Source organism: Sminthopsis crassicaudata, chromosome 1 (genome assembly GCF_048593235.1).
Source record: "Sminthopsis crassicaudata isolate SCR6 chromosome 1, ASM4859323v1, whole genome shotgun sequence".
NCBI lineage: Eukaryota > Metazoa > Chordata > Mammalia > Dasyuromorphia > Dasyuridae > Sminthopsis > Sminthopsis crassicaudata.
In genome coordinates, this window is record NC_133617.1 from 632,193,169 (window position 1) to 632,207,020 (window position 13,852).

Below are 13,852 nucleotides of genomic sequence, written 5' to 3' on the forward strand. Positions count from 1 at the left end.
GTTGAGAATTTCAAGGAAATTAATGGGGAAAAAAAGCAAATGGAGGTGGCCTAGCTGTATCTGATTAAAAACTATATTATAAAGGAGCAGTCACCAAAACCATTTGGTATTGGCTAAGAAATAGATTAGTTGATCAGTGGAACACAATAGGTTCACAGGACAAAATAGTGTACAACTATAGCAATCTACTGTTTGACAAACCCAAAGATCCCAACTTTTGGATAAGAATTCATTTGAGAAAAACTGCTGGGAAAACTGGAGATTAGTATGGCAGAAACTAGGCATGAACCCACACAACATCATATACCAAGATAAGATTAAAATGAGTCCATGATTTAGGCATAAAAAATGAGATCATAAATAGATTAGAGGAACATAGGATAGTTTACCTCTCAGACTTGTGGAGGAGGAAGGAATTTGTGACCAAAGAAGAACTAGAGTTCATTATTGATTACAAAATAGCAAATTTTGTTTACATCAAATTAAAAAGCCTTTGTATGAACAAAACTAATGCAAACAAGATTAGAAGGGAAGCAACAAACTGGGAAAACATTTTTACAATTAAAGGTTCTGATAAAGGTCTCATTTCCAAAATATATAGAGAATTGACTCTAATTGATAAGAAATCAAGCCATTCTCCAATTGATAAATGGTCAAAGGATATGAACAGGCAATTTTCAGATGATGAAATTGAAACTATTTCCACTCATATGAAAGAGTGTTCCAAATCACTATTGATCAGAGAAACACAAATTAAGGCAACTCTGAGATACCACTACACACCTGTCAGATTGGCTAAGATGACAGGAAAAAATAATGATGAAAGTTGAGGGGATGTGGGAAAACTGGGACACTGATGCATTGTTGGTGGAGTTGTGAAAGAATCCAACCATTCTGGAGAGCAATTTGGAACTATGCCCAAAAAGTTATCAAACTGTGCATACCCTTTGATCCAGCAGTGCTACTGCTGGGCTTATATCCTAAAGAAATACTAAAGAAGGGAAAGGGACCAAAATGTTTGTGGCAGCCCTTTTTGTAGTGGCTAGAAATTGGAAAATGAATGGATGCCCATCAATTAGAGAATGGCTAGGTAAATTGTGGTATATGAATGTTATAGAATATTATCGTTCTGTAAGAAATGACCAGCAGGATGAATACAGAGAGGGTTGGAGAGACTTACATGAACTGATGCTGAGTGAATATAGCAGAACCAGGAAATCATTATACACTTCAACAACAATACTGTATGAGGATGCATTCTTTTTTTTTTTTTTTCCCTTTTTTCTGAGGCTGGGGTTAAGTGACTTGCCCAGGGTTTACACAGCTAGGAAGTGTTAAGTGTCTGAGACCAGATTTGAACTCAGGTCCTCCTGAATTCAAGGCTGGTGCTCTATCCACTGAGCCACCTATCTGCCCTCATGAGGATGCATTCTGATAGAAGTGGATATCTTTGACAAAAAGAAGATCTAATTCAGTTTCTATTTATCAATGATGGAGAGAATCAGCTACACCTAGAGAAGGAACACTGGGAAATGATTGTAAACTGTTCGCATTTTTGTTTTTCTTCTCAGGTTATTTTTACCTTCTGAATCCAATTCTTTGTGTGCAACAAGAGAACTGTTCAGTTCTGCACACATATATTGTATTTAGGATATACTATAAAATATTTAACTATAACATAAGACTGCTTGCCATCTAGGGGAAGGGCAAAATCGGAACAGAAGTGAGTGCAAGGGATAATGTTGTAAAAAATTATTCATATATATGTACTGTCAATAAAAAGTTATAATTATAAAAAAATTTCTTGGGAGTTTGATTGGTATGGCGCTAAATAAGTAGATTAATTTAGGTAGTATTGTCATTTTTATTATATTCGCTCAGCCTACCTATGAGCACTAGATATTTTTCCAACTGAATAGATCTGACTTGTTTGTGTGGAAAGTGTTTTGTAGGTGTGTTCATATAGTTCCTGACTTTTCCTTGGCAGATAGATTTCCAAATATTTTATATTACTGATAGTTAATTTAAATGGAATTTCTCTTTGTATCTCTTGCTGCTGGACTTTGTTGTAATATGTAAATAAGATGATTTATGTGGATTTCTTTTGTATCCTGCAACTTTGCTAAAGTTGTGGATTATTTCTAGTAGTTTTTTAGTTGATTCCCTAGGGTTCTCTAAAGTATATCATCATATCTTCTGCAAACAGTGATAATTTTGGTTTCCTTGTTACCTACTTTAATTTCTTTAATCTCTTTTTCTTCTGTTATTGTCAAAGCTATAATTTCTAATACAATATTGAATAGTAATGATGATAGTGGGCAACCTTGTTTCACTCCTGTTCTTATTGGAATCTTTCTAGTTTATGATGCTTGCTGAGGATTTTAAATAGATGCTACTCATCATTTTAAGGAAAAGTCCATTTATTCCTATACTCTCTAGTGTTTTTAATAGGAATGGGTGTTGGATTTTATCAAATGCTTTTTCTGTGTCTATTGAGATGATCATATGATTTTTGTTAGCTTGGTTATTGATATGTTAATATAGTTAATTATGCTAATAGTTTTCCTAATATTGACCCAACCTTGCATCCCTAGACCTGTTCTGAAATTCTTCTAAAGTATCTTCTTTAGGAATGTGTTGTACTCCAAATATTTGTGGGTTCTGTCACTTCAAAATCAGTTCAGAGGCTTAATCTGCTGTTGGTTTGAGAGAAGGTTAGAGAAGGTCAGATACAGCCATATCTATTCTCCTCCATCTTGGCTCCCTTGGTATATATTTTCACTGTGGTCCTTTTCTTGATGAAATTTTTTACTGTTTGAACAATTTTGTTCTTTGACTCAATAGTTCTTTAACAGTTAGTTAATCTCAACTTCAATAGTTATTTAATCTCAAATTATTCTTTTCTTTAGGGGTTCTCTATTGAATAGAATTTTATTGCAATGTGATTAGTAAATATATCATTAGTATTTATTTATTATTTTGTTTTCTTCTTTTCTATATGTTTTGGTAAGTTTTTTTATTATTCAATGCATGCTCAATTTTGATAATTTTTGATAAAGGTATCATGCACATTTGGAATGAATATAATACCACGCTATTCCCATTTAGCAATCACCAGACATCTATCATCTCAAAGTTTTCTGTTCTACTCAAATACTTAATAACTTTTTATGTTTTTGTTATATTTATCTCATTCTGAAAGAAACAAATTAAGTTCTCTAACTATTAAGGTTTTATATGGGAAATGTTTTGTTTTAGTGAGGTTTTTTGAGATTCTTATGTGGTGTTTTTATGAATCTTATACAATGCAAACTTCAGAGACAATAAATAAGAGCCACACCCTTTCTATCTTGCTTTCTTCAGATCAATTACCAAATAAATTTCTTTCTAAATTTCTTCTCCAAGTTTTAGGGTTTGTTCTTATGAAAGACAAAATTTTTCTATTTCTCTAATTCAACCAACTTTTTTTTTAAAGTATTTAGTTACTATGGTATTAGATTTATATATATTAAATACTAATTTATCATTTATCTTCCACACACAAATGTAATTTGTTTCCTTATTCCCTTTTAGTTGTCAATATTTACTTTTCTCTTATTTGAATTTTAATTGCTCCTTTGAGTTAAGCCAAAATGCAATAGATTTGGCTTCTAAATGCTATGTACATCTTTGTATTTCAAGTTTGTTTCTTATGAGCAATGTATTCTAAGATTCTGCCTTCTAATCCATTATGCTTTCCTTTTACATATAATATGTGAGTCCATTCCTTTAGAATTCACAATTATGATTATAGTGATACCGCCTATTCATCAATAATTGGTTCCAGAAGGCATAATGAGTTCAAAAACAATCAGTATAAGATGAATTTTTTCCTATAAGTGGTACATCTTCAGTCCACAGCCTAACTAACCATTCCTCTATACCCAATTCCTCAAAGGGGCAAGTAGGACTTTCAGCTTCAGAGAAAATAAGCCAGCCCAGCCCAGCCAGGGTCCTCCCTTTTGACTCAACTCACTTTCTGAAAGGAATCTTCCTTTTTTTTTTTTTTTTTTTTTTTTTTTTTTTAACTGTTCCCCACCCCACCCCATCCAAGCTTTCTTGGCTGGAGAGGGGTCTGGATGTGAAGTTGGAAGCTATGGCCCTGCACCCACTGCCACCCAGTGCTCTGGCTCTGCCCAGAGTTCAGGAGTACCTAGCAGGAATCCTCTGCTTCCTCTGACACCTGGGCTCCTGCTGCTGTTGCTTCTGTTGCTTAGCACATTGTCCACTCTGTGTCCCTTTCAGGACTACTGTTTTGGTAGTCAGGAGAACATACATTGCAGGTAATTCCTCAGAAGAAACTATTTCAGGATCAGCCAGCAGAAGTGCACGACCTCAGCATCCTGGGCTCCAACGTGGCAGTCCTGCACACAGCTGCCTTCCTTGGAGAGGAGCAACATGATCATGACTGACTGTGAGGAGGTGGGGGCTGGGCTGTATATTTGGCCAACCTCAACATCTCTACTGCCTAACCAAGACAACAACCAAATGTGATATGTCAAGCAAGCCTTAAGTGCTAAAACATTTTTTTTTCTCATAGAAATGAATCAAACACTGAATTTGACGCGTTTTTGAAGAAGACAGATATTAAGATACTACTGAATTTTGTATTTCCTTTGACCTTGTTTTCTTATATGAAATTTCCCTCTCCTTGCTCTTACCTTCCTTTTAATAAATAAGAAGCTGGGAAAAGAGGGAGTTTGTCTGATACATTTCGTCTTATAAAGGAAATGGCTTATTTCATCTTCTTCCAGATCTCCTCTTGCTCTGATTCAACTCTTGATACTGGCATTTTCTTCCTTTCTTTTTACTCTCTCCCTCCATGTTTCTCCCCTTAACATTTGACTGTTTTGCTTGTGACTCTTCCCTTACTTTTCCTGTCCTCCATATTAGCTCATTCTCCAACCCTATCTTGTCCTTGTTCACGTTTAATGTACTTCAATGTGCAAGTAATTGTGCTCAATCTTCCTTTAACTGATTTAGGTAAAAGTGGAGTTCATGGGATGCCCATTTTCCCCACTCCTACCTCTATGATTATATATTCTTTAATTTATACATTTTTGATTGTCAATCATTTCCTTTTCTTCTTTTTCCTTTCTTTTCCAGTATATTTTCCTGAGAAATGAGATTTCCTACCTCATTTTTGTCTTCTAAAATACTAAAACAGAACAAAGCTACCCATAGACCATCTTTCATTTTAATCTTTTTCTATGATCCTTAAATATATTAAGAGTTCTGATAAAATACTTGTTTCTAAAATCCCCTTACTGATATGGAAACAAATCATCCCCATGCAATATATTTAAAATTTAAATACAAAATAGAAAAAGAAAATAAAACAGAAAAAAATTGCCATGCCACAGTTCAACAATAGAGAGGATTCAAATTTCATTTCAAAAATTCCTACATAATACATACTACACATTGTGTTCAGAATCACCAATCTTTTCTGCGCTTCCTTGTAGGTTTTCTTTTGTTTTCTGATATGCATTTTAAATTTTATTCTATTTTTCCTCCTTTCCTCTCCTCATCTCCCCCAAGAAAGATAAAAATAAGTGCATATATATGCACAAATGCATACATACACAGACACACACACACAAACACACACACACATATATATATACGTACCCATATATACACATACATATGCATAGATATCTTTAACAATATATATATTTACATGTATACATTCATACATATATATATATATATCCATGTAAAGTTTTTACTTTTTTTCTCCTTGATTTCTCTGAAGGTATATAATATCATCCTTCATAAGTCTAAGTCTTTACATAATTTTATAAATCTATTTGGAGCTACTCATTTTTTAGCTTTTGACTAGCATGTTCCTGATTGCTAAGGATACAAAAAAGAGGCAAAAGGTGGTCCCTGCCCTCACAGAGCTTACAATCTAATAGGGAAGACAACACACAAATACACACAAAGTAAACTATGCACAAGATAAATAGAAAATAATTAACAGACACCGGAATTAAGAGGGGTTGGGGAGGACTTCCTATAGGAGATGGATTTTCATCAAGACTGAATGGAAGCTGGAGAGATCACTAGTCAGATTGGAGAAGTGAAAACATTTTAAACTTGAGAGACAGCCAGAAAAAGAATGCCTCAAGCTGAGAAATGGAACATCTTGTTCATGAAACAGTCAGGAAGCCAGTGTTACTGGATTGAAGAGTATACACTGGGGAGTAAGATATAAGAATAATAAAAAATAATGGAGGGAGCTAGGCTATGAAGGGCTTTGAATACTAAACAAAGGATTCTGTATTTATTCCTGGGAGCAATAAGAAGCCATCCGAGTTTACTGACTAGAGGGTGACATGATAAGATTTTCGTTTTAGGAAAATCACTTTAGTTTATTTTAGCCTTACTTTAGCCTCTATTTAGGTCTGTAATTTTCTTTTTGCTTGAAATCCCTTTATTATTATTTTTGTTGCACTCTTTGTTGTAAAGAATGTGTTTGTTTTTTATATTTATTTATAATTCCTATGTTCTAATACATGGTCAGTTTTTGTAAAGGTACCATATAATATCAAGATATAATTATATTCTTTAATTTAAAAGAGGCTGCTTTTCAAATCTAACTTCAATAACAGTTTGTTCAGTTCTTTATTTTCCTTTCTGCTTATATTTCTGTTAGATTTATATAGCTCTGGGGCAACTAGGTGGCGCAGTGGAAAGAGCACCAGCCTTGAATTCAGGAGGACCCAAGTTCAAATCTGGTCTCAGACACTTAACACTTCCTATCTGTGTGACCCTGGGCAAGTCACTTAACCCCAGCCTGGGGGGGGGGGAGGAGATTTATATAGCTCTGAAAGGAACATTAATGTTCCAATGATAACTGTTTTTCTTTTTTTTTTCACTTTAGTTAACTTATTTTTCCCTTGTGAATTTGGATATTTTGCCATTAGGTTCCTATATACTTAGTAATGATATTGTTTGTTATTGATATCTTTAAGCATATTTTAGATTCCCTGATTATCTTTTGGTGTTATACTTATTTTTTATTTTATTTTATGATATGATTATAACTTTTACTTTTTAAAAGAATCCTCTCATACATAGTAAACAGTAGTCTAGCTTGTCATTTTTTATTCTATGTCCTTATTTTTAGAATAGTTTCTTGTATGCATAGTTACCATATTTTGTTTTCTTAACAATTCTGCATTTTCTTTAATTTTATTAGATTATTCAATTTCAATTCAAATTCTTTTCTTTCTCTGTCCCTTTATCTCTTCCCCCCCCCACTAGTCTCACTCTCCTCCCTTTATTGACCCCTCCAAAAACTTCAGCTATAATCTCCACAGAGAAGCCTACAAGAGCTATATATTCAGTTCTAATTTTTCTAGTCTCTTTCATGACTCCAGTTCTTCATCTATAACTCTCTTTTGGAGACAAATGTCTCTTTGGGACATTTCAATCTCAATGTCCTTCTGAAAGATTTCAAACTAAACATATTAAAAAATAATTCATTATTTTCTCCCAAACCCATCCTTTTTGTATTTTTATTCTTCTATTTTATCCTTCCAGATTACAGAGTTTCCTAATCTCCAAATAGTCCTTGAGTGCCTTTCATTCCCTATATTTAAACTTTTGCCAATTCTACTCTGCAGCCTTTTATCATTTCTCACCTTTTTTCCACTACTACTCTAGTTCAGGCCTATTATCATTTTTGTTGTAATAGTCTCCTAATCTGTCTCTCATGCAAAGAAGGTTATGATATATCTTATAAGGAAAATACATATGTTAGATAAGCTTCATTCAGGTATGAGTTAACAAATCATCAATACAATACAACCAGAAAAAGGAAGAAGAGATTCTAATATTGTATATGAGGATTCTCTGAAAAGTGCTAAGTAAATGTTACTAGGGAGTTCATATTGAAGAAGTCAAATGGATTCTATATCATTTTATAATTGATTCTATTCTGTAATTGATACTATTCTGTGTTATTTTATATGATTCTATTGTCTTTTTGACTATTGACTAAATTCAGAAGTTTAGTTCTCCTACTAATTAATTACTGATTTATTTATGGCTCAAGGAAATGTTATCCCTTAGGGATACAAGTGGATCACCAGGGAGTCTGTTCTATTAACTCTGCATCACCAAGCTATCCTTCAAAGATGTCTAGTTTATTATCCAAAGAAGTATGGTCCACTATCTCTTACCTTGCAGGTGGACTAAAACAACAAACATTTCTTCATCACGAGAAAGAGGGGGTTATTGCTAGCCCCTCATTCCCAATTTCCAACTAAGCATTTTATCATCATGTCTTCATCCACATGATGCTGCCAGTTCTATCAGCAATTGTATTATTTTCCTCACTTACCCAATTCTTTATCTCATGCTTATAAAAAAGACCGTATGCTTCCTCCTGTGGATCATTGGTTTACCTGAGGTAGCCATTTGTCCCACTTTGTTATTTGTTAATAGGATCACATCTTGCTAATAACTGATAAAGCTCATATTAACTTCAATCTACCTTTATTAAATTTTTTTTGAGAAAACAGAAACTCAATCATTAATTCTCTTAAAAACAAAATCTCAGCATTTGCAAAAATCAGTGTTCATAGTGACTTCATAAACCATAACTAAATTGAATTACGAGAAACAATTCTCTTTTCATATATATGTATGTATACACACATATGTGTAAATACACACAAAAATATAAAAATTACAGTCTACAACACAGAATGTCATTCCGTTGACAACATTTCTTACTTTCTACATGCAGAAGGAAAAGAGCAGATTAGTATATGCTGCAATTCTATTAACAATAAAAAAAAAATAACTAAGCATTTATGTAGAAACTATTATTTCCAGGAACTATATTAAGTACTTTATAAATGTTATCTTATTTGATTTTCATAACAACTCTTGGAGGTTGCTGCTATTACTAGCTCCTTTTTACAGATGAGGAAACTGAGACAAATTGAGGTTAAGTGACTTAACTCAGGACCACACAATAGTAAATGTCTGAGACCCAATTAAAACCGAAGTCTTCCTGACCAAGGCCCAGTCCTGCACCACTTAGCTGTCCCATCATTTCTATTACTAAAATAAATAAATAAAATCATTGTGATTCTATTTTTTAAAGAACAAAATATATCAATATTTTATTTGATTTATCTGTCAGTGATTTGGTCAGTGCCCATAAAATGATAGAAATGAAATTTTGGAAAAAATGGAACTGTCACTCAAATAAGATAGATCAGAAAGTAAATATACTATTATTCAAATAAGCAAACATAAGGTTTCTCCTTACCAGGCTCTCCTCCATTAGATAGAAGGGGTTCTCTGGGCCCTAGAGTTTGAGAACTTGGAAAAAGTGCCTTAGTTAGCCAGTCCAATTTAATTTTTACAAGTTGTGTGTCGAGATCAACATTCCGTGAATAGTGATAAAATCGCAGACTATACCTAACCTAGGAAGAGAAAATAGAAAAGTGTCTGTGAGATGCTGAAACTCAAAAATTGGAAAGAAAAAATTTAAAATTTATATGAGTAACTAATTTTGACTGGGGTCAAGGGGAAAAGGTTGACTACAGGCAGTCCAAGTGTATTATTAAGAACTATCCATGTCAGAAAATAATAACTATACACTGTCACAAATGAAAAAGTTTCACCTATATTCACCTTAGTGGTACTGATATTAGGCTACCTATGCTATTTCCCTCTTTCCTGCATTCCCAATTATTTCTCAGAAACACTTCATGCTTGAGGGCCCCCATAAACAGCTAGCTACTATAGAAAGCTAGCTATTCCAAGCAATAATAATGGTTTTCTGACACCCTTCCAAAAGTAGAAATTATGCCCCAAAATAGTCATCTAAACTCAAAAATGTCCTTATCCCCTCTCTAAAAAGAGACTGGATCTGAAATATTGAGAGATGACAAACTAATGCTAGACTCAAGATTACTTAATCTCACTAGGCAAACAATTGAATACAAGTGATTCTGGATAGACATGGATAACAAACATCTATTTTCACAGTACACAAGAGCTAGAAATTAGCTTGAACAAATTAAAGTTAAAAAAGATTCAATAAAAAGAAAAAATATAGAAACCACATTGTATATCAGACATATTTATATTGTTTTAGACTATTTAAAACCACTAGATACTGTAAGATTGGAATATTGCTATGGTGCAGGAAATGATGAGTTAGTAGATTTAGAAAACTATGGAAAGATTTTGATCTTAGAAGTATGTTATCCATCTTCAGAGAAACAAAAGACAAACATGAATAAAACAATCTTAGATGCATATGAATGCATATATATACATATATGTATATGATTATAGATATCTATTTATGAGTATGTATATATGTATATAAATATGTGTGTTGTATATGTGTGTGTGTGTGCATATATAAATATATCCATGTTTAACTTTAGTCTGCCTGAGGGACATGGTGAAGGGGTGGAAGTTGGGAGAAGAAATAAAAAAATAAAAAGTACACAGCAGAGAACAAAAGAAAACCTATAAAGGAGGAAAGAAAAAATGGACAGTTCTGAATACAATGTGTAGTATTTATTATAATATATGCTTTCTTGAAATGGAAATACGTTCATATTTTGAATCCTCTCATGTTTTGTTAAGCAGATTTTTTTTCATTTTCTTTTTCTATTGTGCATTTTAGTTTTAAATACACACACACACACACACACACACACACACACACAGATACTTAGAGAGATTCTCCAGTCTACTTGTCAGTCTAGCTAAATAGCTTGATAGTCCAAAAGTACAATGAAATATTTATATAAATCTTTAAGAATTACTTAATCAATTTCAGTCTGAGTAAGTAAAAAGCAGTGGTAAACTAGATGATTTGGGGAGTCCTTCCAAATGCTAGCACCAATTATTATAATGACGAGGGCTTTGGATGTGACTTTCTCACCTTAAGTGGCAAGGGGTCATCCCTTTTTAGAAAAATGTGGTCAAAAACAATGGCAGCCAACACTTGTGAAGAATGATCATTTTTAATATAATCCTGAAAATCATCCTCTGAGAGAAAGCCTTGAACTGCAGAGAAAGAAAATTCAAGTAGTGACCTGACTGCTTAACCAAAACAATGTCTCCCCTTCTATTTCAAGAGGTATGGGAGTTTCAGTCTATTTTATATCCAAGGAGGGTAAAATTTCATGAGCTTAAAGGCTTTATAAACCTTTCCCATCATACCCAGGACAATATTTCATTCAGAACATAGGACCAGCATAGTAGTAGTTAACCAAACTGTGTTTAATCAAAAATGATAAAAACTGGAAAGACACTAGAAAGAACTGATTCAAATTTTCCCCCTAAAAGCTTCCCAGTGTCTCCTCAGTAATATTAAGAAATCCCAACTTGGAAAATTTTTCTGTGAAAATTGCCCAGAGGGAATTCTCCTTTTGTGATAGAGAGAAATGTTCCCTAGGAACATCATCAACTTCAATCTCATATCTAATCTAATTATACTCTCAAAACTATCAGGAAAAATTCTAGCATCCAGCATGGAGCAGGAGAAGTGAATGAAGCAAATAGACTTTTCCTACATTGGGGAGGTCAAACAAACTTTCTCTTTTCCCACAATCAACCAAAATTTTATTCTTTTGGGAGACTAATATGAGAGATTTGTGAAGGATGCTTCAAACAGAAATATTACCTCACTTTTCTAGTCAATTCTATCAACAACATTCTTTAATCTGCATCCCTAAAACCATAGCTTTGAACTACTTTGGACCTTTAGTCAGTGGTTTAGTGTAAAGGGCTGAAACTCTGAGTTGATGCACTGGGATCGGACAACCAAGCACTTACGGCAAATTACTGATTGGACAATATTATCATATGCTTGGAAAATGGCCCTTCTCACTGTTCTGTGCTAGTTCAATCGTTTGGTGTATACAGAGAATTGTGGGAAGGATTAGGGGGTGGAGTAAGACTAGCCAGAATCACTTTTGGCAGTAGAGGAAGAGAGAAGAGGTCGTGGAAATCCTGTGTCCATCCCCTTCACTTCTACCCCTAAAGACCAAGAATAAAGACCAAGGACTTTTGCTTATCCTGACTTGGGCTGATTCCGAGGTATCCAGGGTGCTAACTCGGTCTTCACAGTTTAGTATGTAAAATATATGTTATTATATAGTATATTTTAGTGTGCAAATGGTATAAATCTTTATAGATATATCCATATATACTTATATCTGTATCTATAATGGAAATATCTATTAACCTTAGAATCCAACTTGAAATACCTTAATATTTTATATATTGAGCTACAATCTCATGCCAACCAAAACAATTTCTCATAGCCTTCAGTCTTTGAGGAAATCAAAATCTTTTATGTGCACGAATAGGACAATTCTCTTATTTAAGTTAAAATTGTTCTAAGCAGTCAGAAGATATTCTTAGGTTGCTTGTCTCTCAATACATGGGTTCTAAAAATAAGACTTGAACTTCTATGTATTTCCAGTCCCATCAATTACCCAGTTCAGTGATTTTTATTCTACTATTTTTCTTTTTCAATCCTATTACTAATTCAGTTCTCCCTTCTGAATTGCAAGGAAGAATTTTTTTAAATGATCATTTAGTATTCTTTTTCCTATTCTCCCTCCCCTAAAGGGAACAAAGTAAATATGCACAGTGCAGCAAAACAATTCTTACATTGAGCATGCACCAAAAAATAAGTCTCATTGCTGCATCATTCTAGCAACTCTATGGAGGGAGTGGAGAAGCATTTCATTTTCAGTCTTCTGCACTAGTGGTTTAGTATTGCAGGGATCAGAATTCTAAAGTGTCTGTTATTTTTCTCTATTATGTTATAATTGTATAAACTTTCTCTAGTTCTGCTCATTTTACTGAGTCAAATCATGGAAGTCTTCCTATTTTCTTCTGAAATTACTGACTTTATAATTTCACACAATACATTTACACATTACAATTTGTTTAGCCATTTATCAATTGGATAGTACTCCCTGAGTTTCCACTTTAGGGTTACAATGGGGTTATGCAACAAATTTTCAGATTTTTTTTTTTTAGGTCTACGTTCTTTTCTTGTTTCTTTGATCTCTTTAGGTATAGGCATAGTATGGTAATATTAGGTCAAAGATTATGCATAGTTTAGTAACTTTGACACTGACTAATTGTGTCTAATCCTTCATGACCTCATTTGGGGTTTTCTTGGCAAATTTTCCATTTCCTTCTCCAGAGTTAAAGTGATTTGCTACGGTCACACAGTAAGAGTCTAAGGTCAGATTGAACTCAGGAAAATGAATCTTCTTGATTCCTGGACTAGTCTATTTACTATACTACCTAGCTGAAACATAGTTCCATGCTGTTTTTTAGAACGACTGAAATCAATTCACAGGTCCACCAAAAGGGAGAGCACTGGTGTGCCTGTTTTCCTGCAGCTCTTCTGACAATTCTCATTTTCTTCTTCTACCACCTTTGCCAATATGATGAGAGGTAGAATTTTAGAACTGTTTTACATTTTATTTCTCTAAATATTAGGGATCTGAATAATTTTTTCAAATGATTGATAGTTTGGATCTCTTCCTTTGAAAACTTGCCTATTCATATGTTTTGACCATTTTCATATTAGGAATGTTCTTTAATCTAATTTACTATTTTCATCTGCTTCTTATACATATCTCGAATACAAGACTTTAATAAGACAATCTCACTACAAAGTTTCCCAGTTACTTGCTGCCCTTCTAGATAGATTTTTTAAAGCCTCCTAAAACAAGTTACCCAAACTTATTTTTTAGAATTATGAATTGTTTGATATTTCTTGTCCTTCAGATATCTC

At 33.4% G+C, this 13,852-nt stretch overlaps 1 protein-coding gene across 6 annotated transcripts in view; it reads right to left on the reverse strand.

Moving 5' to 3' along the window:
• Nucleotides 1-13,852, reverse strand: part of LOC141551315 (phospholipid-transporting ATPase ABCA3-like) — a 230,654-nt gene that overhangs the window by 186,663 nt on the left and 30,139 nt on the right. For 5 of the 6 annotated variants that reach the window (XM_074282818.1, XM_074282817.1, XM_074282822.1 and 2 more), the window contains 2 exons: nucleotides 10,970-11,094; nucleotides 9,332-9,488 (listed from right to left, as the gene is read on the reverse strand). In XM_074282818.1, coding sequence (XP_074138919.1) covers nucleotides 9,332-9,488; nucleotides 10,970-11,094 — 282 coding nt within the window. The remainder of the gene's footprint in view (nucleotides 1-9,331; nucleotides 9,489-10,969; nucleotides 11,095-13,852) is intronic. The other variant, XM_074282821.1, reaches the window with a different exon arrangement.